Source organism: Lacerta agilis, chromosome 12 (genome assembly GCF_009819535.1).
Source record: "Lacerta agilis isolate rLacAgi1 chromosome 12, rLacAgi1.pri, whole genome shotgun sequence".
Taxonomy (NCBI): domain Eukaryota; kingdom Metazoa; phylum Chordata; class Lepidosauria; order Squamata; family Lacertidae; genus Lacerta; species Lacerta agilis.
This window is the reverse complement of record NC_046323.1, coordinates 12,446,859-12,474,594: the sequence shown is the minus strand read 5'-3', so window position 1 is coordinate 12,474,594 and position 27,736 is coordinate 12,446,859. Positions and strand designations below refer to the sequence as shown.

The window sequence follows — 27,736 nt, the reverse complement described above, 5'->3', positions numbered from 1 at the left end:
GGGTCCCCGATAGGGGACCTGCCTTAGGCCCTAACCTCCCTAGGCTTTGGACAGAGCCACGCCCCCCGGAATCATTTAATGGAATACCCTTCAATATGTGGGGCTGGTGATGGCGCTACCTCCCCTCTTCACTTCTACAGAAATATTCCAATGGCTAACCGCCAAAACCAAGAGTTGTGACGAATTGCTATGAGGTAGGTGAAAAACAAATGGCTGGTGCCAATTTGCCAAGTGGAAAAATTCCTACCAGGCCCCTCAACGGCGACCAACCGAAGTCCATAGCAAGGTCAAGGAAAAAAAAAACCTTGAAGGGTGGGTGGGCAGGAAAACAGGAGCAGCTGGAAGCCGGGAACAGAAATATCTCCCGGTTGCGCCCTGCCTTTAAGGGGCATGCCACATCCCTAGGCCGGCCAGATTGGTCGGCCTGGCGAGTGACGCACCCGGGATACCCCCTTTTGCGCAAGGGCTGGGCACCCACCCACCCCCACCCCCGCACGTGGGGAGATTGTGAGCGCCCACAGCACCACCTACTCCTTAAGGCGGAAGTGGCTTTAGCAGACAAACTGTGTGGTGGGGAGCTGGATTACTAATGCTGTGCTATTCCCCCCCCCCTCCCCCAGCTCTGACGTGCCGTGAGGACTCGGTTGCAGACATCGCATTTATTGTGGATGAGGCTGTTTCACAGGCGGATGCTGGACATATCAGAGAATTCTTGCAGAACACAGTAAACTCTCTCGACGTGAAAGAAGCCTGCATAAGGATGGGCATCGTGGCGTACAGCACGGAGGCCAAAGTATTAACTTCTCTGAGAGACGAAACGAAGAAAACGGACATTCTTCAGAAAATTAGGAGCTTTTCCGCTAAAGAAGGGAAATCTCATTTGGGTGCTGCCATTAATATTACCACAAAACGTGTTTTTGCCGCAATGAGGAGTGCACAGCGAGTAGCCACCATTATCACCCACAGGCCCTCGGATGATGATATAAGAGACGCAGCTTCTCTCATTAGCAGGGCTGGTGTGACTGTCTTTGCCATCGGCCTTGAAGGATCGGATGCCGCTCAGTTAGCTCAGATTGTGTCATCTCCGCCAGAATCGAATATTATCAAGCTGAAACAATTTTCCGAACTGCCCGAAGAGCACAAGACATTTCACAAGAAACTCTTCAACCAAATAAAAGACAAACTCTATATCCAACCTCAAAGGAAAATACAGCTCAAATCAGGTAAAGACATTGATGCAATCTGGTAAGCATAGTCCTAGCTTCAGTCTGTCAGCTCTTTGTTTTGATGTTTCAAAGACCACTGAACTGTGAGAAACTAAAAAAAAACTAACCTGTATAAATGTTTTCTCCTTTCTCCTTTTTTTAAAAAAAAACAACAACATTCTGCCTACATTTTTTTAACATTTTGCTTACCATATTTTTGATACCACAAACTCTGTCTGCATTTGGCCCTCTGCCTACATGGCTTTGAATACTATCATGCAAGTCCAATGCTTATCTTTCGGGTCCAACGTGAGGATGGGGAACTTGTGGCTCTCCGGATATTGCCTAACTACAACTCCCATCATCCTCGTCCATTCACCATGTTGGCTGAGGCTTATGAGACTTGGAGTCCAGCAACACTGGAGGGCTGCAGGTCCCCAACCCAGACTGTGTTGAATTGACCTCTACTGACATATAATCTCTCTATATTCTTGTAGGATGCATGGAGACAGAAAGGGCTGATATTTATTTTCTCCTTGATGACTCTTCAAGCATTCATGTCAATGAGTTCGATAAAATGAAGACTTTTCTGAAGGAAGCTATTAAGATGTTTACTATAGGACCTGATAGTGTTCGATTTGGAGTTGTGCAATATTCAGAAAATACTATCTTACCAATTAGACTTGGTCAGCACACCACCCGCATCAGCTTGGAAAAAGAAATGAATAATATCAGACATAGAGCACTACCAGAAACAAATACAGGAGCAGCTATAAATTTCACACGGCCATTGTTTAAGGACGCGAGACAACAGTGTCGCGGGAACGTTCCCTGCTATCTCATTGTGCTGACGGATGGAGAAGCACGTGATGACGTGAAGGTAGCTGCTCAGCTGCTGAGAAATGCAAATGTCAGCGTTTACGCCATTGGAGTGAAAGATGCCAACGAAGAAGAGTTGTTTCATATTGCGGGCTCAATATCAAGGGTTTACTTTGTGCAACAGTTCGAAGCCTTGGAAGAAATAAAAAATCTTGTTGTTCGGGACATATGCAATGAAAAGGGTAAAGAGAAATTCCCTTGCTAATTCTCTCCGTAAACAGAATAGTAATAATTTAATATTTATATTTAAATTATTTAAATTTAATTAAAGGGTTTCCCCAGCCACTCTGGGCAGCTCCCAACAGCATATTAAAAATACAATAAAACATCAAACATTTTAAAAGTCCCTAAACAGGGCTGCCTTCAGGTGTCTTCTCAAAGTCAGATAGTTGTTTGTTTCCTTGACATCTGATGGGAGGGCGTTCCACAGGGCGGGTGCCACTACCGAGAAGGCCCTCTGCCTGGTTCCCTGTAACCACACTTCTCGCAGTGAGGGAACCAGCAGAAGGCCCTCGGCGCTGGACCTCAGTGTCCAAGCTGAACGATGGGGATGGAGATGCTCCTTCAGGTATACTGGGCCAAGACTGTTTAGGGTTTTAAAGGTCAACACCAACACTTTGAATTTTGGTCGGAAACATACTGGGAGTCAATGTAGGTCTTTCAGGACTGGTGTTATGTGGTCTCGGCGGCCACTCCCAGTCACCAGTCTAGCTGCTGCAAGGACAGGGAGCCACTACAGAAAAGTCCCATTCCCATGTTGCCATTCTGGATTAGTTGCAGTTTCTGAGTCAATGCTGTTGAGCAAACCCAAGTCCTTGCATCAATATTTCCATGAACATTTATTGCTTCCAGAACCTATTTTCTGGTTGAAACTACTAGGCACTTCAGGGTATGCAACTTGCAGGCTGCAGGCTGTGAAGCAGATTATTATTATTTGTAAAATAAATTTGAAAAATAAACTCAATTTGGGGAAAGGGGTGCATTTTCCTGCTCCACCTCAAGCAACAAAATGTCCTCTATCTGCCCTGCTTTTAGCATGTTCCGTTTCTGCTGAAACCACATAAGCAATAAATTTTGCCTAATTTAAATGTGTTTCTTTTAACCTGAGCAATCCTTGCTTTTCTTTCCACAGCCTGTGAGGAGAGGAAGGTTGATGTCATGTTCCTAGTGGACAGCTCTGGTAGCATAAGCCCTGATGACTTTGCAAAAATGCAGAACTTCATGACAGATTTTGTGAATAAATCTAACATTGGCCCAGAACAAATGTGCGTTGGTGCTGTGCAGTTCAGCGGCACAACCAAAGAAAAGTTCCCCCTCAATAGGTACTTGACAAAGAATGATATCATTGATGCTATTGGGAGTATGTCTCTTATTGGAGCTAACACACTCACTGGAGAAGCACTGGTATTTATTTCCGAATATTTTGAGGCTGCCAAAGGGGCACGGCCTGGCGTCCACAAAGTTCTCATCCTGATCACCGATGGGGAAGCACAAGATGAGGTGAAAACTCCAGCCACAGCCCTGAGAGATAAAGGCATCACAATCTACTCAGTTGGCGTTTTCAATGCCAATAAAACTCAGCTCGAAGAGATCAGTGGGAAACCGGAAAGGGTGTTTTACGTGGAGAACTTTGACGTTTTGAATAAGGTACAGGATGAGCTCAGGTTTGGTGTGTGCAATCCTGAAGAGGGTAAGTACTGTTTCTATTACTCTTGGGTACTTATGCACAGTGTGTGTGTGTGTGTGTGTGTGTGTGTGTGTGTGAGAGAGAGAGAGAGAGAGAGAGAGAGAGAGAGAGAGAGAGAGAGAGAGAGAGAGAGAGAGAGATTTCTGCAGCAGCAAAATTGAAGTCCTTCAAATGCTATCTTCCAGTAGAAAGATAATCTAAAACTCAGTTTTAGGGCATATAAGTCAAATTACATTATGCCCCCATCCCATATTTCTGTGGCAGTTCTGCTAGAGAGGTAGGGGAAGCGAGTGACGCTGTGGTCTAAACCACTGAGGTCTAAACCAGTCTTTTTCAACCTTTTTTGGGCAAAGGTACACTTGTTTCATGAAAAAAATCACGAGGCACACCACCATTAGAAAATGTTAAAAAATTTAACTCTGTGCCTATATTGACTATATATAAAGTAATTTTTCAATTTTTCCCACGGCACACCAGGCAACAGCTCGCGGTACACTAGTGTGCCGCGGAACAGTGGTTGAAAAACACTGGTCTAAACCACTCGCTTCCCCTACCGACGCTGTGGTCTAAACCACTGAGCCTCTTGGGCTTACTGATCATAAGGTCAACGGTCTGAATCCCTGCAACAAGGTGAGCTCCTGTTGGTCTGTCCCAGTTTCTGCCAGCCTAGCATGCCAGCGCAAGTAGATAAATAGCTACTGCTGCAGCAGGAAGGTAAACGCGTTTCCATGCACTCTGGTTTATGTCACAGTGTCCCGTTGCACCAGAAGCGGGTTAGCCATGCTGGCCACATGACCCGGAAAACTGTCTGCAGACAAACACCGGCTCCCTTGGCCTGAAAGTGAGATGAGCACCGCAACCCCATAGTTGCCTTTGACTGGATTTAACCGTCCAGGAGTCCTTTACCTCCCCCCCCCCCTTTTCTTTTTTGCCAGAGAGGTGTGCCTCTTTCAATATTTTCCCATCTTCAGCTGTTTTGCCTTATGCTGTCTTTTTTAATGTCTTGGATGAAACACAACGTCAATTTAGCCTTTTCATCCTGACCATAACTTTGTAAAGTAGATTGCTTGTATTTCACTTTTACTGCTGAGGCTGTTTGATACAGGAAACTGGCTCAAATCACACAAAATGTCTGTGTTGAGCTTTCACCGATTCAGCTATAACACATTTCTAACTGCATTGTGTTTATTCACTTGTCACACGAGGATCCTCCATCCATCATTTACTCCACTGAAATGATGGATATACAAGTAGACTTAATGCTATCGTGTACCACTTCAATGATTCTTAAATATTGGTCTTGAATCTTCTCTATAATGGGTCTTTAAGAAATACAGATATTTTATGGCTAAAGATAGAATTATTATGTACACAGCAATTTTCTAAAGTTGCAGATATTGAGGTGCAATGTTGCTAAGACACTGTGCTACAAATTGGAACGCTCCTATTGTGGCTTTTCGTTGCCACAAATTCGCTTGGTGGTTTTGGCAAGTGTGTCTTTCCATCTCAGGCGACCCATCTGCTTTCACGCACACATCCAACTTATCTCACAATGTTGCACACTTCATGCACTCTGGGTAAATACAGAATATAACATTGGCACCATCGCGATGAACTCATTCACAATTGCAATAATGAGAAATATTGCATTCTTTACTTTGTCATGTGCAATGAACTTGCATTTCTAAGAGTAACAAGGTGTTTGAATATGACTAATGAATATTGATGGTATCTTCTCTCATTTGATTTCCAGAGTGCAAAAGGCTAGAGCGTTTGGATATAGTATTCGTAATTGATAGTTCTGGCAGCATTGGTTGGGAAAACTATAATCTCATGAAGAATTTCATGATTGGCATCGTGAATAAATCTGATGTTGGCAAGGAGCTTGTTCAGTTCGGAGCTCTCAAATATTCAGATGATCCACACGTGCTGTTTGATCTCGGTAACCACAGTACACAATCAGCAGTCATTGAAGCAATCAAGAATGACACACATTTAGGAGGCAATACATACACAGCTGAGGCTCTTGAATATTCAAAAGATCTTTTCACTGAGGCACGGGGCAGCCGCAAACACAGGGGCGTTTCCCAAATTCTCATGGTCATAACCGATGGTAAATCCCACGATACAGAAAGACTTGATGAAGTGTCTAAAAAACTCAGGGGTGATAAAATTACTATCATGGCCATTGGGATAAAAGAGGCCAATCCTGCTGAACTTCTGACTATGGCTGGATCAAAAGAAAACATGTATTTTGTGGACACATTCGAAGGACTGCAAAACATATCCTCGAAATTATCAGATAATCTATGCAACAATTCAAAGCCAGGTAAAGTACAGACTTACTCTTTTGTTGTGTTTACGTGTTGTTGCTTTTCAGTAGTAGGTGTGAAACAGCCTGTCCTCATATATGTAGTGTGGTTAAAGTTGGTGTTTCCAGAGACATTTGGGAAACGGAAAAGTTTTCCATGGCAAGTTCCCCAGATGCCCATTTTCTTTCAAAAGGTTGTTGTGTCAGTTATAAGATAATGGACTTGTGACAATTTCACTACACCCATTTGTAATTACATTAGATTTTAGTCCTTCCTTTAGACATTATTATTATTATTATTATTATTATTATTATTATTATTATTATTATTTTAAATGTACACGCTGCCCATGATCTGTAGATTTCAGGGAAGTTCACGAGCCTTGAGCTTTTGTCATCAGGACCTCAACCATTTAGTCATGTCCTGTTCTACTCTGTTAAAATAACCTTTAGAAAGCATGACTTTCCTACATTAGATTTCATACTGAATATTCTTTTTCTCACCTTTTACTCCCAGTCAGCTTTGAAAGAAGGACTGTACATGATGTGGGTGGGTGGGTAAAGTCTAAATCTGTGAATTCCTTTGAAGCCCAGGAAATGCAACCCAATCACAGAATAATGAAAACAACGACTGAGCACAGCACTCATCTGAACGCATGCAAAGTAAAACCATAGAACACCTCTTTTACCGAACTAGGAAATAATTCCCCGCTAGCCTTCCTGTGCCATCTTCATCAAGACCCATTGAAATGCAATAAAGCTCTATTTTTGTCTGCCGGTTTGCCTCAGAAAGCTCCCATAATACCACCAAACAAGATATTGTATGGAGGTTACCTGCATCAACTTCTTCTTCTTCTTCTTCTTCTTCTTCTTCTTCTTCTTCTTCTTCTTCTTCTTCTTCTTCTTCTTCTAAAAAAGGTTGAAAGAGCAGCTCAGAGATGTGTCAAGTTTTCAGCTGGAAAACAGCAGAGGTTTCAAACCTTAAGGGTTTCCCCCCCTTACCTTCACTTCTTCTATTCGGACTAGAAACTTGTCGTGGTTGGTTCTGTTGTTGTTCCTTAAATGAGGGAGGGCAGGAATAGCATTTAGTTTGGTTTTCAGTATACAACAGAAGGTGGCGCCATTCATTCTAAACCCCCAACCTTTTGGGGGGCTGAACAAGCACTATTCTTATATCTGTGTACCCAAATAGGAAGCAAGGAGAGGGAGAGCAGGTTTGGACTGTGGTGCTGCAGATTACAGGTGGGGAATCCCATGTTATTAATAATCATAATCATAATAAACCTTCTTCACATAGAAGATGCCGAGAAGACTAACATAGAATCCACCACTCTTAAGACTTTGTATACCCCATGCATTTAAAGCACATTTATCCCAGAGACTCCTTCTGTGAATCTGTGATTTCAACTGGGTGGACTGAAATTGGGATTTCAGCCTGTTTCAGGAACACTGCTGTACTGCATGATGTCTCTCAACTCAAGTGTGTGGTTTCCTTTTTCCGTAATGCTAAGGGATTCACATAAACCAAGACAATGCAGTTGTGCTGTACGGTTTTAATGTCTGACTGCGGCCATTGACATCTCCTTTTAATAGATGGCTTTTGGCGGACTGGAGTTGATAACCTTCATGGAATAAGTTATTCCATGTGACTGTTATTTTCACCTTTTTTGCAATACTAATACATAAATCTTGCTTTGCATTGTTTTTCCCCTTGCAGAATGTGAAATCCAAGCTGATCTTGTTTTCCTGATTGATGGTTCCAAAAGTATACACCAAGATAACTTTGAGAAGATGAAGGTCTTCCTGAAAAAGCTGCTTGATTTAATTGATTATAATGACAATGTGCGAGTTGGTATGGCCCAATTTGGTGACCGATATAAAGAAGAATTTGGTCTGGGCGCTTATCAGAACAAACCAGAACTTCAAGAAAAAATCATTAATGTTACAATGATGAAAAGTGATAGTACATACATTGGAGAGGCTCTCAAAGAAGTGAAGGCCTTCTTCAACTCCACAAGACGCAGAATACGTAGACACGTCATGCCCAAGTTGCTGCTAATCACAGATGGAAAATCACGTGACCCTGTTGCTGACAATGCAAGAGCCCTGACTGCCGATGGTGTCGAGATTCACACTATTGGAGTGGGAAAGGTTGACCGGGCAAGACTAATGGAGATCACTGATGACTCAGACAGGATATACTCTGTGAAGAATTTCACAGATCTGCCAAATATTCTAACTCGCGTAACTAAGGAAATGTGTAAAGATAAAAGTGAAACAAGTAAGCTCTGTTCAAAAACAACATTTTAGACCTTCTTTCATTAGACCTTCTTTCATTTCAACATTTTAGACCTTCTTTGTACCTTGGGTTACAAACACCTCGGGTTACAAACACTTCGGGTTACAGGCTCCGCTAACCCAGAAGTAGTACCTTGGGTTAAGAACTTTGACCCAGGATGAGAACAGAAGTTGCGCGCTGGTGGCAGCAGGAGGCCCCATTAGCCAAAGTGGTACCTCAGGTTAAGAACGGTTTCAGGTTAAGAACGGACCTCTGGAACGAATTAAGTTCGTAACCAGAGGTAGCACTGTGTTTATGTAAAAATAGATTTATGTTTTTATAAAGGGCCACGGTTTTTTTCAGCAGGAACTCACTGGAACTCATTTCCGACCCCTCTCAGGTGGGCGCCATTGCCATTATAAGAGAGCAAAGGCAGCATTCATAGTGAGTTCCGGCACCTCTTTTTTCTAAAAAAAATAGCATTGCATATGGCTAATGCAATATAAAAAGAAATTGTGCGTGTGTAAATTAATTCCCCCAAGAGTTTGTTTGTTTATTTGTTTGTTTGTTTGTTTGTTTGTTTCATTTTGTCCTCCTTATTTCCTGTCACACTTGGAGGCCCTTCATTACTTCATTCTTGGCACTTGAAGCCCATTGGCGATAATCCACAAAATAATGTGAAAATTAATTGACATTAGCAATCCAACAATATTTGATATTAGAGGTGGAATTTTACACCAGGTATGTGTTTTGAATATTTTGAATAATAATTTTGTATAAGAAATATTCAAAATATTGGAAGTGTGAGCTTTTGAGTCACTTCCACTTCTAGCATTTGAATATTCTAAGAGGACATCTACTGTACATGCACCAGAGTGAGATATCAGGCACCTTTCCTTGAACTTTACTGTTCCAAAATGCTGGTGTGGGTTTCATATGTGAATGCTCCGTTTAAAAACAAGCAACCCGACACCTTCCCTGTGTTGGCTTTGGTGAAAGAAAAGATTTAAATATAGGCTGTTAGACCTTTAAAATATGTCTGCCCTCTAAAGTGAGTTGCAAAATGTCCCCTTAAAAAGTTTCTTTCCAAAGTTTCCCTCTTCTCCCAACATAGGAAAAGTATGTTTTTTTAAAAAAATGGTTTACTTACAAATTCTCTAAAGCCAAATTCATGTGCTTCAGAAACTTGTGCAGGCAGTAAAACTTGGCTTAGTTACAACGTGGCTAAAGTGCCTCAATTATTGGTATAGGAACTCGCGTGGCTTGTAAGAGCCATGCGGCCTGAGCTGGAGCAACCATCTCAAGCCTCTTCACACATTGAGCTTCTCAGGTAGACTGGGGAAGAACAAAGGCTTGATAACCTAGTTTCTCCCAAAGTGCATGGAAGTGGGTATAGCTAAGCCAAGGAAGACAGTCTGCTCTGTGGTATTAACCCCTTCATGGATTAATTAGACTTGAGCATGTTGATTATATGAGGCTGGTTCTCCCACACCCTGCATATTGAAGATTAACACATAAACTAGAAGGGTTATAGCATACCCTTCTCCGTTAATCATTTTTATGTGAGGGTGATTAGCTGCAGTCTACACAGGTATAGTCCAGGAAGAGTACCCCGCTTGCACTGTGCAGAAAAAAGCTACACTACATGATTCTGCTGTATGTATACAATCAGCTCAAAGTATCACTTTTTCTGTTGCTGAAATTTGCTAAGTATCATTTTATGTAGTCCATTTCAATGTATGTATGGTTGGCCAGTGGGAAACCTTTTTGTTTTTTGCCAAATTGCTTTTATTGATTTTCCAATTTTTTCCCCAAATCAACCATAAATTAAAGCAAATTTAATACAATTTTTCCAAAAATTGGTTTCCCACACTCCATTGTTGATGTGTCCATAGTTTCCCCCTGTTGCTGCATTATTTTCCTAGTTATTTCTAGTTCACATCCCATTCCTTGCAATTAACCTTATATTACATTTTTTTTGTTTTTAACTTATTATCCTTAGCCATCAGCTATCCACTTGCCAATTCCTGCATGTGCAATATATTAACATTTCCGATATCTACAAGTGAGGTTACTCAACAAACTATCAATCCACGCTAAATCAATAATGTTTATTTCTAAAATAAATTCCTTTCCTTCCTTCTGTGTGTATTAAAACCTAATAGTTCACTTTCACTAGATGTTTTCCTATTACTACTTATCTGCTCAGTCCACTTGGTCCAAGATTCCACCTGTCAAAATCCTCTTTCATTTCCAGTTCAAATATCTCCTCTTGTCACTTATAATCTGTTGACCATTTTAAAATAGGAATTTCAAGGACGACCATCCAGCTCAAGGTATTTTCCAACAGGCATCTTCATAAAAAACCAGCCCATAATGTCAGGGGAAGGCAGGCCATATTTCCTTGAGAACTTTGACAGTTCAAACTTTGGTCACCCTCCCCTTAAACCATGCAAACCCAAGTCAATGTATCCTTCCATTAAATTTCCAAGTTTGCCTCTATATGGATATATCCACTTCTTCCTTTGCCAGTAAAAAATCTTAAGGCAGATATTTATCCAGATATCACCTGAGATACCTAGAAGTAACCAATCTCAAAGGATAAATGGTTCAAGTTTGTTAGAATACAGTGCTGTGCTGCTCTTTCTGTTATCTATCTACTTTTTAAATTAATTTGTGGTGTTTTTTTAAATCTTTGTGTTTCCCTAAAACAGTATGTTTTATGGATGTCGTTATTGGATTCGATATCTCATCTCAGAAAGCAGGAGATCATATTTTCAATGAGCAGCGCCTTTTGGAGACTTATCTCCCTGATATTTTAAAAGACTTTACATCTTATGGGGCTGTGAGTTGTAACAAAGGAACGAAAACACAGTTCAGTGTGGCAAATCTAATAGAAAATACAGACACACCTTTCCTGCGGACTCTCCAAGTTGACCATGAAAAAATCCTAGAGGATCTCCGGAAAGTCAGGCTGAATGGCCCATCGTATCTCAATGTCAAATTCCTAGACAGCCTTTGGAATGTATTTGAAAATGTATCTGGTAATCACATGCGAAGCCAGGTAATTTATTCTCATGCTCAACAGTTGGTACTTAAAATACTGCGTAAGCAGAATTTTTTATCTCATACCTGCCAGCTAACCATTCAGAATAATCCGAATCTCCATCACTGTATCTGCTTTGTAGTCACCTGTCAGTCTTAACTAAGGAACAAATCTTCAACTTCAACTTCTCTTAGTTTCTCATTTTTCCTATCTTAAATTCAGTTGATCATATTTTTGCATCACTTCAAAAAAAATTCAAAAGATCTGGATGAAAGTTTGTAATTTAGAGCACATTCTCCTAACAATATTTTTGGATGCAGTTCTTCCTAAAATATGCATTTTTGAATCATTTTCCCCTAATGAATGTTGGCATATTATTTTCACTAATATATGCATTATATATATATGGCATGTATACATTTTGTACCATATTTTGATTGGGGAAGCAAATCACAAAATTCAGAAAAGTGCAGATTTCAAAAGAGAGCTGCCATTTGGATTGTGTATTTAAATACACACTGAGTGAAATTTCTCCTCCATCCCTAGTTTTACTTTATCTAAAAAGATTTCCATTCCCCAGATGTGCAGTTATTCTTTCAGTCTAGCTACCGGTAGCCGTTAGACTATTTGATGAATGAAGTTGTACCATACTTTCATATATCTTGTTGCTCTTGGGGTATATACAGTTGCTGTTTTTTTTTTGTTTTGTTTTTTTATTAAAGATTTTCTTGGTTTACAAAATGTCTCACGCATTTTTCCATGTAACATTTTTACAGATCAATTTTAGTTGTTGAGACATTAGGCAGAGAAGGGGGGAAGGAGGTGGGTGGGGTGGGGGGAGGGTGGGGTGATGTTTCTATTTTCCTTAGTGCGAGCAACAAACGACGCTGACACCAAATTCTACAGTTGCTGTTTTAAGCTTTCCTTTCTAATACTTTTTAGGTTTTGCTTGTTTTCTCCGATGGCTTGGATGCTGACAAAGAAGTACTTAAAAAGAAATCGGAAGAACTTCGGGGGAAAGGTATGTTACATAAAATCAGAATATAATTGTTTTAGCGCAGATACGTTATAGCTATAACAATAAGGTGTTATGCAAGGTGACCTATGTAAGGCACTAAGAACATACTAGGAGCCTATTGGATGAGGTCAATGGTCCATCTAGTCTAGCATACTCTTCTCACTAGTGGGAAGTGCACCAGCAGGACTCGCTCGGGAAGTCTGCTGTCCTGGCACTAACCAAACTCAACCCCACGTAGCTTCAGCAAGATTTCTGTGTCATGTGCCTTCAGTTCATCCCCAGAGTAGCAGAACTATTCAGTTCAAAAGAATGGAGGGAGGAATTCCTTGACATTCAAGGGATAGAAAATGGAGATTCTTCAAGGTAATAAATGACCGAGTGGTATATACATACATTTTGTTACATAAATCTATAATGACATTCTCATTCAGTGTCAGGGGCTGCTGGTCTGAATCGGAAGATTGGGGGATGCAATCACAGGAAGATCAGATCCTAACAGAAGAGGAGGGGGAATATTCGCGCGCCCCCCTGCTTCCAGCATCTCCAGAAGCAGGGAAACACAGAAGCTGCACAGTTGATAGAGGAGCTGCCCTACTATGATATAGTAGCTAAGCAACCAGAAGGGAGGGAGCAGCTGGGTGATACATCAAGCGAGACTGGGGGGGGATCCCCTCCCTTCCCAAGAACTTGGAGGTCTAAGCATGTCAGAGAACAAATGAGACACTAGGGGAGAGGAACTTCCATTTGGCACACTCCTTGCTGCAGAAATCGCAAGGAGGAGTCAGAATAGGCAACTAATATCCTTGCGGAGAGTTGCCTGTTTGTGCTCACAACAGAATGCTATAATAAAAAGACTATAAATCTACCAAATGCTCATCAATTCTTATCGGTGAGCCACCGGAAGGGAGAGGGGGAACTCCCGTACATGACATTCAGGATGTGCGCAGCACATCTCAAGCATGGGTTCAGCATTGGACTACTCTGGTTCAGTGTTGCAGTTATGTATCTCTGCAATATACAACTAGCACTGTAGTCCATGTGTTTGTAGCCTTGAGGCTGGATTACTGCAATGTGCTCGATGTGGGGCTGCCTTTGCGCCTGGTTCGGAAACTCCAACCAGTCCAACATGTGACGCCACATTCTGCCCATACACTATCGAGCTAGGATCAAGTTCCTTGTGTTAATTCGCAAAGCCCTAAACAACTTAGGTCCAGGGTGCCTCAGGAGCCATTTGTACCCTTATATCCCAGCTTGATCACTGAGCTCATCTGCAGGAGTGTTGCTGGTTGTTCCCTGTGTTGGAAAGCCTCAGTTGACAAAAAAAGAAGAAGAAGTAAGCCTTAGGGCAGGGGTCAGCAAGGTTTACCTTGCTTGGGCCAGTTCACTCCAGTGAAGATCCCTCTGTGAGCTAGATTGCGGCCACGTTTTCTGGCATCTGCGTCTGCGCAGATGCGATTTCCAGTGCCACAAAAGCGAGTCCCCATGGCGCACTGCGCCGCTTTAGCGCAGCACACGGGGACTCACCAAGTGGGCGGCTTGGTTTGGGGGGCAACTCATGGGGCAGTTAACCGACCCCTTTGGGCTGCTTGTGGCCCATGAGCCTTAGGTTGCCGACCCCTGCCTTAGGGTCAGCAGCCCAGTATTGTGTGCCTTCTTGTTTAACTTTTAAATACCTGCTGAAAACTTTTCTATTCCGTCAGGCAATTAAGAATGCATCTTTCCATTATAGATGATTTCTGATTTTAACATTTTTATATGTTTTTATTGTATAGTTTCATATATAATTGTTAGAAACTGCTCTGATGTTGTTTATGAATACAGTCGTACCTTGGTTTTTTAACAGCTTAGTTTTCGAACGTTTTGGGTCCTGAACGTTGCAAACCCAGAAGTGACTGTTCCGTTTTGCAAACTATTTTTGGAAGCCAAACGTCCGATGGGGCTTCCGCGGCTTCCAGTTGGCTGTAGGAGCTTCCTGCAGCCAATCAGAAGCCAGGCTTGGGTTTCCAAAAGTTTTGGAAGTTGAACTGACTTCCGGAACTGATTGAGTTCGATTTCCAAGGTACGACTGTAGCTGTATATAATTATAGATCCCATTTGTTGCTTCCATGAGAACTATTTTGGGTGCTAAGATGTTCAAAGAAATTCATAAAGTTTGAGGATTATTTTGCTTCTTTGATCTGCTGCTAGGTGGGGTCCAGCTACTCCCAGCCAGAGTTGTAAAAAAGAAATGTGAAAAATGATATACTCTTCACTCTCCTCATTCTAGTTACCATATCATACACAGCATGCGAGTTAATCCTTCAGGATAAGGAAGTGAAAAATAAGAGGTCAAATTATAGTTTGGGGAATAGATATGTGCAACATATTTGTAACCACCAATGTTTCAAATAGGACTGGATGGAATAATAACAGTGGCTCTGGAAGGAGTTACCAACTTTCCTGATCTTCTGGATATTGAATTTGGAAAGGGATTTGGATATAACAAGCAATTAAGTATGGGTACACAAAATATTGCCAACAGGCTGTTTGCCTTTGTGGTAAGTTTATAAGACATTTCAAGGCTTAAAGGTCCATTCCTTTATGCTCCTCGTACCAGAAAATAAACAGGGGTGTGGGCGGCGCTGTGGTGAGCTTCTTGGGCTTGCCGATCAGAAGGTGGGCAGTTCGAATCCCTGCGATGGGGCGAGCTCCCGTTGCTCTGTCCCAGCTCCTGCCAACCTGACAGTTCGAAAGCACACCAATGCAAGTAGATAAATAGGTACCGCTGTGGCGGGAAGGTAAATGGCATTTCTGTGCACTCTGGTTTCCATCACGGAGTTCCGTTGTGCCAGAAACTGTTTAGTCATGCTGGCCACATGACCCAGAAAGCTGTCTGAGGACAAACGCCGGCTCCCTCGGCCTAAAGCAAGATGAGCGCCACAACCCCATAGTCGCCTTTGGCTGGACTTAACTGTCCAGGGGTCCTTTACCTTTTACCTTTGACCAGAAAGTAAGTGATTGGTATGGGGTGCAATGATTTCAATTCTCATCACGTTTAAAGCTACGGAAATACTCCAAGAATATATGTTTCATTTGTGGCAATTTCCTCTTTTCAAGATGCAAATTGCTGAAAGAACATGCTGCTGCAAATTCTGTTCGTGTATGCAAGAGGAAGGGCCCCGTGGACCAAAAGGGAAAATTGGATCACAGGTTTGGATATTTGTGCATAATTTAATTTACTACAACCATCTATGTATGTTGACTCCTTTCCACATGCAGTATCTTTCATGTGGAAGAAGCCTTTACCAGTTTCATAATTTGAACATTCAAGGAGTTAATATGCCACTGATAAAATAACTTACATTTTTAATCTAATATTTAGCTTGTAGAAACTTGCCAAATGCTAATCAAGGAGAACAGAAATGCTTGGATTTTATTGTTTATTAATTCTGCAAGTTAACATTAGATATTTCAAACTATAGTCGTACCTTGGATCTCGAACGCCTTGGCTCCCGAACAAATGGGCTCCCGAACAATCGGAACCCAGAAGTGAGTGTTCCGGTTTTCGAACGTCCTTTTGGAAGCTGAATGTCTGACGGGGCTTCTGCGGCTTCCTATTGGCTGAAGGAACTTCCTGCAGTCAATCAGAAGCCACACTTTGGTTTCTGAATGTTTCAGAGGTCGAACAGACTTCCGGAATGTATTCCGTTCAACTTCAAAGGTACGACTGTATAGGAAATGAAGGCAGCCTTCCATGCAGTGGTAATGTTTTGGTGAACTCTTTATCTGGGATGCACAAACACTTGTAATGCACGAGGTCCCTTCAATTGTAGAAAAAGTAAAACAGCTTCCAACTTGCATGCAAATATTCTATACTCTAGAATACATACATACATATCCTTTATTCAACCGATAGTCAGAAAGAAAAACATTTCTCAATACAAAATTATAAAACTAAAAACATCAGAGGGGTACACAAATAAAATAGGACAGCACTACTGAACCTCATACAGATAACCCACATCGAGGCATTCGATTTTACGCTTCTGACACTTGAGCGCCAGGAAGAGGAATTTAGCCACCAATAAGGTTGTTTTCCCAGTGGGCTTATTTAGCAGATCAGAGAACCTGCCATTGTGCTTTGGGAGAGGTGGAATCCACAGAACACATTCTACTCTAGAATACTGAAGTTGTATTTATCAGACTGCACCTTTTACTAAATACCAACCCACTCTTAGAGAAAGCACTTCACCTGAATGCTTCCCAAATTTCAGTATTGACCTTCTTTATTAAAATTTTATTTTCAGGGATTAACTGGTTTGCCCGGCCATCGGGGATATATAGGAGAGGATGGAGAGCCAGTAAGTTATATCAACATTGAAATAATTTTCCAGTTCTTAGTAGGATTCTTGTTTCCACTGATGTCGTCTTTCTCTTTTAGGGTTCCAGAGGATTCCCTGGGCTGGAGGGACCCCAAGGCTATAGGGGAGACCCAGGCAGTCGAGGAATGAAGGTAGGAATACACTTAAGCAATTAAAGTAATAATCAAAAAGACGGATTTTGTAATGTTTTGTTTTGTCATTAAATGAACACCTGTTTGTTTGTTTTAATATTTCAGGGGCTACAAGGCCGAACTGGAAGAAAGGTGGAGTAAGAAAATGTTGTCTGTGCTGTCTTATGTCTGCAAAAACATATGATAGTTTGGTGAATGTGAAAGATTTATAAACCTGTTCCTGGAATAATAATTATAGTTTTTTATGACTAGTGCTTAACAAAACAGAATTCTTACTGTTGTGGGCAAAGTAAACTAATGTAAACACCTGGCTCAGTTGCATATTTTATATTTCTTAGTTCTGGGCTGAGGTCAAGTCTTTAGAAAAGGTGGGAAAGGGTGGGAAACTAGAGACAGATAACCATAGCTGACAACTTTTCCCTTTTCTTGCGAGGTATCCTATTTGGAATAAGGAAATTTCCCTTTCCCTTTAAAAAAAAAAGAAGAAGAAAGTTGACAGCTATGCAGATAACATTGCAGATTTTGGAGTGGATCATAGAGAGACACTAAAAATCCTTATTAGGCTTCGGTCAGGTGCTGGAGTTGACAAAGACTCTACTTTTCTTGGACTGTTTATGCAGGGTGATTATTCTGAGTAGCAGTGTAACTCATTGCCTGGTTTTGTTCCCTTAGGGAGAGAAAGGGGATGATGGACTTGATGGAATTCTAGGAGAAGAGGTATGTTATTTTCCATCTTCTTGTGTCGCACTCTTTTTTAAAATGTTAAAATAATTAAATTTTTTAAATCTTCTTCAAGGGATCACTTGGACTCCCAGGACACAAAGGAGAGAAAGGGGATGCAGGCCTGCAGGTATCATTTCAAATTCTATCATTGCTTCCAAGTTTGACTTTGAGCAGAGTTGGTAAGCCAGTGAACCGTATAAGAAGAAGAAGAAAAGTTTGGATTTGCTATCCCACTTTATCACTACCCAAAGGAGTCTCAAAGCGGCTCACATTCTCCTTTCCCTTCCTCCCCCACAACAAACACTCTGTGAGGTGAGTGAGGCTGAGAGATTTCAGAGAAGTGTGACTAGCCCAAGGTCACCCAGCAGCTGCATGTGGAGGAGCAGGGAAGCGAACCCGGTTCACCAGATTACAAGTCTGCTGTTCTTAACCACTACACCACACTGAGGAACTTTTACATAATTCTCAAAGAAAAGGAATAAGTGTGAGTACACACAGACTAGTTAAAAGTTTGGGATAGCTGGGCTTCCTAAGGTATTGAAAAAATGTCTATGTCTCATGCATGGGAAGATTGCAATTTCATCCATAAAATGTTGGTTCTAAATTTTGACAGGGACACGTTGTAGACATTGTGAGCTTTGCATTTTGCTTGGTGGGCTTCCCAGTTTAAGCATATGATAATCTGGGGAAAATATATATGGCTTTCCTTTTCAGGGGAAAGTTTCTGAACTGCCTATATTGAGTGACATCTCCCATCGGGAAGGCTGCCATACTTTTTGTGACCTTGCAAATATCACAAAATCTATCAGGTGCCCAAGCTATCTCTTGCCAAACCAAGCTATTCCACACCAGTTTGATGGCACCTGAAGGCACAAAAACCACAAATGACATTTACAACAAAACAACAACAAAGAAAAATGCGTTCCACGTGGTTTAAAATGGCTTAATCGAGAACTGGATATAATTGTATTAGTTAGCATGTCCCAGCCACCACTGAAAATCATGGCATCCCATAGATAAGAATCAATCAGCCAAATGTCACCTGAAATAAATGGCTTTGATAGTCCCAACAACAGGCTGAAATAGAAGAATCTCTGACCTCCACCAGCAATTCATTCCACGGCCTTGAGGGACACTTCAGGGAATGCCCAGCTCCTTACCATTGATATCTATTTCATGTAATGAATGTATATAGAACAGAGTATTGCTAGTAGAACACAGAGATATAGATGTTCATGCAGGAAAAGGAGGTCCCTCGTGCATAAAGGCCTTTAACGGTAAACATCAGCCTCCTGAATTGGGTCCAGAGGCTAGCAGGCACTCACTGCAGCTGTTGCAAAAGAAGTTGGTTTTGCCCTCACTTCCCAATATTCATTGGCTGTAGCATTTTGTACCACCCGCAGATTCCGGGTCATATTTCAGTGCAGACATATATCAAGTACATAGTTGTTCTTTAGTTGTTTAGTCGTGTCCGACTCTTCATGACCCCATGGACCAGAGCACCCCAGGCACTCCTGTCTTCCACTGCTTCCCGCAGTTTGGTCAGACTCATGTTGGTAACTTCAAGAACATTGTCCAACTATCTTGTCCTCTGTCGTCCCCTTCTCCTTGTGTCTCCATCTTTCCCAACATCAGGGTCATTTCCAGGGAGTCTTCTCTTCTCATGAGGTGGCCAAAGTATTGGAGCCTCAGCTTCAGGATCTGTCCTTCCAGTGAGCACTCAGGGCTGATTTCCTTCAGAATGGATAGGTTTGATCTTCTTGAAGTCCATGGGACTATCAAGAGTCTCCTCCAGCACCATAATTCAAAAGCATCAATTCTTTGGCGATCAGCCTTCTTTATGGTCCAGCTCTCAAGCACATTAGAAAAGTCAATTGTGAAGGTTACAAAGGGCAGCCACACTGTACAGGAAAGGGTAGCGAGGTCTCAGCTCTCTCGGTTTTAAAACAGCCACAGATTCAAACAGACAATCTGGGAGGTTTTCACAGAATTATTTTACATCTCCAGGGCAGCCCAGGACCAAATGGACTTCCTGGTGATGATGGTCAGAAAGGCTTCCAGGGAGATCCTGTAAGTATTCTCCACACTCCATGAACATACTACTACACCATACATCTGGTTGCAGTTTCTGATTGTATTTATAATGCACTAAAATATATATCAACAGCCTCTCTTAGGGCTCACCCAGTCTTGTGTTTGTCCTCTGCCTAGAAACCAAGGGTCCAAGCAGTTTTCTGCTTGTCCCATGTTTTCCAGGCATGGGTCCAACTCAAGTGGTTTTGCCCTTGCTCTGCCGCTTTCTTCTGGAAAATCTGCTCTTTTGCGATAAATCAGAACAAAGGTCAATCCAGAAAAATACCTGATTGACATTTGCTCCAATTCAGCAGTAATATGAAAGGGCGCTATAATGTTCTTGTTATATTTAAAGAAAATGCATGCTTCTCAACTAATTAAAAACCTTAAGGGTGGATATATCTCAGATATTGATTACACAGTGAACGGCAACTTTTGTGTTACTGTGTATTATTCAACAATTTGGTTTTATCTTCATGAAAGTAAACCTCAGCTTATTTTATTTATTTATTTATTTATTTAGGGAGATTCTGGAGTGGACGATGATGTAAAAGGAGCAAAAGGTTACAAAGGTTTACAAGGGAGCAGGGTAACTATTGATAATTATAGCTTAGCTTATATCATTTTTGCTTTTGAACATTTGAAAGTTCAATCCTTACTATAAGGTATTGATGAAGAAATAAAGCTGACTACAAACAAAATGGATAAAATCCTTGATGAATAATTTGATTCATTAATCACAGCTTTAGATAAGAATTTTCAAATAATTTAATTGGAAGAATTTAATTGGTAGCACCACTGTTTCTCTTCTGCTACAGTTCACCTTCTGCCAAAAACTATTGTATTTGTCTCACTATCCACCATGGCAATATTGCATAACTTACATAACTTAGGTAATTTACAAAATTAATTGAGTAAATTACAAAAAAGTGTTGTGATTATATTACTTCACCCCATAAATTAAGATGCAAAGGAAGTGAAATGTAAATGGGGGCAGGAAATAATCAGTTACTTCTCATTTGCGTACTGAATGCAACAGCAATCACAAATGGATTGATTTTTGTACTGGACATGGGACAAATAAGCAAAAATAAGCAATTACTGCTCCTGTTTCTGTTTTCATCAGAATTCTCTGACAACCCTAGTGGTAAATAATAATATTTTATTTTTTGTACCCCGCCCACCTGACTGGGTTGCCCCGGCCATTCTGTGTGGTTTCCAACAGAATATACAAAAATGCAACAGAGCATCACACATTAAAAGCTTCCCGGTAATCTTCATATATATCAATTGTTCAACCATTGGTACAATAACCAGCAGACAGTGTCACTTTACATGTATTCTGGGTAGGGGGCTTGTGGGGGTGAGATGAGAAATCCACAAACGAAGACCAATGGATTAAATTGCATGCAATCAGCTGGAGATGTTTTTATCAAGTAGCAAGCTTGACACAGTTGGAACATTAGGGGTATAAGTGTAGCGATTGTTCCATCAGTGACCATTTGATAGTAATTGCTGCAGAAACCATGATGTAAAGTTACATTCTCTATCCGCAGGGAGAAAAAGGATCACAAGGTTTTACAGGCGAGAATGGATCTCCAGGAAGCGGTGTAAGGACTAATGTAGCTCAAGCTGGGTTTTAATAAAAGATTAAGCAGATTCCAAACTAGACCACAGCTTCGGTATCCAAAACTTAAGTCTTACAATGAAGAACTTATTTTACGGTTCCCTGTTCGTGAAATGTCACATAAATCCTGTCTGAGCATTTATAACAAGCCAACCTCAAAAGGGGCACACAGTGGCCTGACTCACTCCCCACCCCATGGCTGGGTCCCCAACCAGAAGCATTTTAGGAGTGAGGGTAAAGGTCTTCCAAATATTTTGGGTGAGGTGGCCACAAGACTGCCTGCACTGCTGCTGTGGTTTGCCATAGCAGCTGGAAAGGTTTTTTTAAAAAACCTTTTATAGTTTATAAAAATAAAAAATGAACGCAGAATGCCTGACTTGGGGGGAAATGGCCTCCTTGGCTCTTTCTCAAAGCCCATGCAAGGTGAGGCAGAGAGGAGATGTGGGCCTAGGACCCTCGTACTTACAGGACTGCCTCTCCTGGTATGTCCCACGGGGGACCTTACAGTCTTCAAATAAAAACATTTTGGAGATCCCGGGCCACAGGGAGTTTAGGCTGGCCTTGACCAGAGCCAGGGCTTTTTCGGCCATGGCCCCGATCTGGTGGAACGCTCTGTCACAAGAGACTAGGGGCCTGCGGGACTTGACATCTTTCCGCAGGGCCTGCAAGATGGAGCTGTTCCACCAGGCCTTTGGCCAAGGCCCAGTCTGACCCTCTCTCTCCTTCTGTAATCCTCATAGAACTCTAGCCCAATGGTTGCCATTAATTTGATTCTGAATTGATTTTAGAATGTATTTTAATTAATTGACTGTGTGATTTTATGTACACTGTGCTATTTTTACTTGTTGTTAGCTGCTCTGAGCCCGGCTTTGGCCGGGGAGGGAAGGATATAAATAAAATTTTATTACTATTATTATTCATTATTCTTATTATTAGAGAAGTCACAGCTATTGCAATGATAAGAAATGTTACCAAAAGGGGGGTGGGTGGGAAGAGAACTGTATGAGGAAGAAGAGGAGAAATGGGGAGGTATGGGGGAGATGGATGGTGGGCCTGCAAAGATGGAGGAAGGGGTGGTGGAGGGAAGAAAAGGATGCTGGTGTTGCCATGCCTACGTTATTTGGTAGCAGCAGCACAGAGCAGGGCAAGGGCTCCATGAGCTGCTCACTCGTCAAAAAGCAGGCCTGCGAATGTTTGTAGCATCAAGTTAGGACCTTTAAAGTAACAAATATTCCTTTTGTCGTAGGGACCAGAGGGAAAAAGAGGACTTCCAGGCCCACCGGTATGTCTTTCTTAATTTTACCAGTTTCAGTAAGTATGCTATGAGACATAACAACAGGAACTCCTGACTGCCCAGGTGTGTAAGGAGAAACTGGTTAGAGAGAGAAGAGTAGAGTAATGGGAGATGGAGCTACCTGGCATTTTCATGCCACCACAATCGTGTCTGAAAGTGTAGAAATGAGGAATTATATTTTGTTCACATTAGAAGGCAAACCTCCCCAATTCGCACTTGGGGACCAAAACACAGCCATCTTATGAAATTAGCAATTCTCTGAATTTTGCAATGCAGTTGTGCAGCCAAGTAATGTTCACCAAAAAATGCATTTTTAATAAAAAGAAACATACAAAAATGCATTATATTGGGGGGAAGTGCTTTGCAGAAATGTGCATGTTGAACAACATTGCACAGGCAACAGTGTATATTAGAAGACGGCCACACTAAAATGTTGCTGAATTTTCATGTTGACTTTAAAAAAATAATAATGCAGCTTTATATGGAAATGTGGAGCACTGAAATTAAGACCGGAAAAGTAAGAAACCGAGAGAAATTGAAATTAACAGTTACGCCCAACCTGAGATGGGCTCAGAGATGGCGAGTCCAATGAAGGAAGTGTGGGTTTCTGCCTTCTGGATGGAGTCAAAGAGAAGAAATTCAAAGGACGCTTGTACAAACAAAACAAGAGAAGCTTTTTAATCTCTCTTCTACATTTTTCACTGGTTGTAAGAAGCCTAATCTTCTCCCTGCTGGTTAACAGGCAGCATGATGAGGTGTTGGGGAGAATAATGGACAAAGTGGACATTTACTAGATATGTAGCATGTTGCTGCAAGTCAAGACTTTTTCTTCTCACTTAATCACAGGCATCGGGGTGGGTGATCCTTGTACAAAAAGCAGCACACAGGGCTCCAGCCACATTTGGAATGGAGATCTTCCCTGCACACTCCCCACCCCTAACGTATCTACTTATCTAGCAAACATCTAGTCTGACACTTGGAAGCCTGTGTGCATTTCCCTTATCTCCATCTTGTGGGAATGTTCAGGGTGGCAGGAGGGGATATATTGTTTATTAATATCCTTCCTAACTTGCGCTAGCATGTTCCTTTACTTAGCAGAGTTTACATCCCCCTTTACACAGCAGAAAACTAGTTGCAAACTCATGTGAGTTTCTTAAGACAATGCGCGATTCGATCTGGCTTGTTCAGATTGAAATGTGTTCTAATCTTTTCCTGGTAAGACCCCCTTGGATCCCTCCTAAAAGAATAAGGACACCACAGCCTTATTCATAAGTAACAAAAAAAGAATGTTTACTCACGATCAGGCAGAGCACAGTGTGAACCCTGAAGGCAGGTGTTAGACTTAAGGTTCAAACCTATACAAACAGGTTTACCCCATAAGGGAGATTTACCCAGTGACTGCAGGCAAGCAGTCCAGCAGTTCACAGGACAAAAGGAAGATGGAAAAGAGAGAGAGTGGCAGCATGCCTTGGCCTTTTACCAGGTCTGGAAAGGTCATGGCCACCCACTAGTCACATGCAAGGAAGGATGCTCCAGGCCAGGAGGAACAGGAAGTTTCGACTGGCTGGACCAAACATTCCCTTGCATGTCTACTCTGGGAAAACAAGGAATGTTGTATTTGACTGCTCCCAGTGGGTTACACCCCACACATCTAGCCCTTCCTTCTGCATGTTTTTAATGAGCACAAATAGATGGAAAGCATGCACTGGATGGAAACATGGAAGGCACAGACTCTCCACTTTTGCTAATATCAAGGCCTGTGAACATGCCAGTGTGCCAATGTACGCACACGAGAGGGAGGAAAGCACGGTTCTGTGGGGCCCTGTTAAAATCCCCCGCATGAGATTTGCGACCAACATTATTTAATTTAAATGACATTACTGTAGCATGAAAAATTGTCATGGTTTTTTTTTAAGTTATAGAAACTAAGATGGGGAGGAAGTAAGATCATTCTCATACTCACTGGGGAAAACCAATGCCAACAAGAATCTTCTTCTTCTTTCAGGGGACAAAAGGAAACCCTGGTCCTAGAGGTTTAGAAGGAAGACAAGGCTTTGAAGGTCAACGGGTGGGTATTAGCACTATTCAATGTATGTGTGTGTTAAAGGAAAGGGTGTAAATAAATGGAAAATCACATAGTTTGAATGCAGATGATCCCAGGTTCAATCGTTCCCATTAAATGGATCAGGTAGCATATAATATGAAAGACTATGTGAGATCTCATAAGTTTCTGTGGGTGACATTTGCGATATATCAGTTTGCACTCTACCTTCTCTGTCTGTGTGTGTAAAAAAAATGTGCCTGCAATTGTCAGGGATTCTACTTGTCTCATAAATCAACAATATATTAAAAACACACAAAGAATAACATTGCACAAAGCTCACAGAATAATTGCCCAGCTAAATACACAGGTGTGTAGAACATGATACAGAGAAACCTTGAGAATTTGGCATGAGAGCTTTTTAAATGGCAAGTGGTACCAGGTGTATACTGTTCCTAAGATATCCACTCTTTAATTAAATCTATATCCTGCCTTTCCTCACAAAGACGCTGAGAGCAGCAAGCACTTAATCAAACATTTAAAATGTCTAAACACATTCAAAAACTTCTTTAAAAATAGTGTCCCCATGCCAAATCACCAGATTGCTTTAAAACTTGGGCCAGAGAGAACTTAAAGAACATCATCTATGTGTGTGCAAGGATAAGTGTATTTGGAAAGACTTAAGTTTGAGATAAATTTGATTGTGTACCCATCTGCCTGGACTGTGTCAAAAACAACATATAATAGATTCTGGAACTAGCATGGAGATTATATATATATATATGAAATACAAATCTGTCTGCTTATGCTTATTGCAAAAAAGCCTTTCCATCCTGGCTTCCCACATGTTTTCCAGTTTTCAAATTCATATATGTTTCTGTTTAGTAGCATAAAGTTAATAAGCTTTCAGGTATACATTTGGGTGAATTTACCAGACTTCTTAGATGTAATATTTTTTTCCAGGGGACAAGTGGCATTCCTGGTGAGAAAGGAGAGAAAGGACATTCAGGAAACAAAGGTCTTCCGGTAAAATGGCCTCATGCATATTTCAATGAGATTCATTTTTCTTAATGCAGTGCTTTTCAAGCATTCTGAAGTGAGACCCGTCTGTGATTTCGAAAACTCAGCCATTTGGGATGCACTTATAAACAAACTCTTCCTTTAGAGGCTGGCCTTTTTTCTCTACAACAAAAAGAATATTGCATCAGTAGTTAACACTGAATAAATTTTGTATTGTATTTTTCACTATTCATGTTAATATCTCTTTATATAATAAAAACGTAAGGATGTCACCGCACAGCCCCGATTGAGGGATTTGCATGAAGCCAGGGTGGGGGCAGGGAAGCAAAATTGAAAGTAGGTTGCCAATACCATGGCCAAGGCATGGAAGTGAGAAGGGGGTGATTCTGCCATTGTTTAAAATTGCCACTTCTTTCCTGGAGGAGGAGTGGCAGGGTTTTGGTGAATGAGGCAAGCAGTGGCACCGCCCCTTGTAAATCTATATAGGAAGTATGTACATGAGTAGACTTTTAACTGTGACATATATGGAGAGAGGTGTCTCTTAAAAGAGTCGGCAATTGTGTATGGTTGGCCTGATGGAACAAAAAATTCCCTGAGAATGGGGTGTGGGGTGGGGAGGCCTTTTTGTGTGCTATTTACTCAGGAACATATCAGACTGGCTTGAGACATTTTGCCCCTTATAGCAAAGGACAAGATGGAGCCTCCTGTTCCATGGATTGAATCTGACTAGACTTGCAATTGAATCTGATTTCAGCACTGGCAATGGAATATTCTCCGCTGTGCCTGAAGCCAGCAGGCTCCCTCAGGAGCAGCAGAGCAGACTAGTTTTAGGGAATAGGGGTACTGCTGCGAATCCCTGGCATCGCCACCTGACTCACTCTGCCTAATGGTAGGGCTGGCCCTGGCCAGGATGCATTTGTGGGTTGTAATGTGGGTTGTAATGAACGTGGGTGGTGCTGTGGTCTAAACCACTGAGCCTCTTGGGCTTGCCAATCAGAAGGTCGGTGGTTCAAATCCCCGCGCCGGGGTGAGCTCCCGTTGCTCGGTCCCTGCTCCTGCCAACCTAGCGATTCGAAAGCACGTCAAAGTGCAAGTAGATAAATAGGTACCACTCCGGCGGAAAGGTAAACGGTGTTTCCCTGCGCTGCTCTGGTTTCACCAGAAGTGGCTTAATCATGCTGGCCACATGAGTTGGAAAACTGTCTGCGGACAAACATCGGCTCCCTAGGCCAGAAAAGCAAGATGAGCGCACAACCCCAGAGTCATTCACAACTGGACTTGACAGTCAGGAGTCCCTTTACTTTTAATGCACAGTATGGGAGGCACTGTCTTCATAACCAATGGCAATGGGTGTTACAGAGATAAAGTACAGCAATGAGTATTATTGCAAGGTTCCACACATTACAGAAGAGAAGAGTTTCTTTCTTTCTTTCTTTCTTTCTTTCTTTCTTTCTTTCTTTCTTTCTTTCTTTCTTTCTTTCTTTTCTTTTCTTTTCTTTTCTTTCCTTTTCTCTCTCTCTTTCTTTCTTTCTTTCTTTCTTTCTCTTTCTTTCCTTCCTTCCTTCCTTCCTTCCTTCCTTCCTTCCTTCCTTCCTTCCTTCCTTCCTTCCTCTTCCTCTTTTTCTTTCTTTCTTTCTTTTTCCTTTTCTCTTTCTTTCTTTCTTTTTGGTCAAACTTAAAAAGCTTGATATAATGTTTGTTTTGTTTTCAGGGAAACTTGGGGATCCCAGGCCCTAAAGGAAATCAAGGGAAACCTGGACTAAGAGGAAATGAGGTATGTTTTCAAATGTCTGTTATTAATTTTTCTACACAAAGTGTAAAGTCTGCCCATACAGTCTATACATCAGGAGTGACTAGTGCAGCCCTCCAAATGCTGTTGGATTATAACTCCCATCATCTCTAAACATTGGTTGTATTGACTGGGCCTGATGGGAGTTGGAGTCCAACAACAGCCCAAGGACCACATGTTAGCCACCCTGCTATAAACGATAAGGAGAAAATTTCCCAGTGCAGATTCTCCAAAATCTTTTTTCTCTCTGTGG

General features: G+C 41.6%; 1 protein-coding gene across 1 annotated transcript in view; it reads left to right on the top strand.

Annotated features, from left to right (window-relative positions):
- The window catches only part of LOC117055954 (collagen alpha-6(VI) chain-like), a 55,668-nt gene that overhangs the window by 9,807 nt on the left and 18,125 nt on the right, over positions 1-27,736 (top strand). The window contains exons 4-24 of the mRNA XM_033165922.1: positions 621-1,223; positions 1,703-2,266; positions 3,217-3,774; positions 5,525-6,100; positions 7,800-8,363; positions 11,075-11,424; positions 12,349-12,427; positions 14,816-14,961; positions 15,521-15,613; positions 16,711-16,764; positions 16,845-16,916; positions 17,022-17,048; positions 17,589-17,633; positions 17,713-17,766; positions 19,647-19,709; positions 20,236-20,301; positions 21,269-21,322; positions 22,586-22,621; positions 24,639-24,701; positions 25,638-25,700; positions 27,406-27,468. Of these exons, the coding sequence (XP_033021813.1) occupies positions 621-1,223; positions 1,703-2,266; positions 3,217-3,774; positions 5,525-6,100; positions 7,800-8,363; positions 11,075-11,424; positions 12,349-12,427; positions 14,816-14,961; positions 15,521-15,613; positions 16,711-16,764; positions 16,845-16,916; positions 17,022-17,048; positions 17,589-17,633; positions 17,713-17,766; positions 19,647-19,709; positions 20,236-20,301; positions 21,269-21,322; positions 22,586-22,621; positions 24,639-24,701; positions 25,638-25,700; positions 27,406-27,468 (4,193 nt within the window). The remainder of the gene's footprint in view (positions 1-620; positions 1,224-1,702; positions 2,267-3,216; positions 3,775-5,524; positions 6,101-7,799; positions 8,364-11,074; positions 11,425-12,348; positions 12,428-14,815; positions 14,962-15,520; positions 15,614-16,710; positions 16,765-16,844; positions 16,917-17,021; positions 17,049-17,588; positions 17,634-17,712; positions 17,767-19,646; positions 19,710-20,235; positions 20,302-21,268; positions 21,323-22,585; positions 22,622-24,638; positions 24,702-25,637; positions 25,701-27,405; positions 27,469-27,736) is intronic.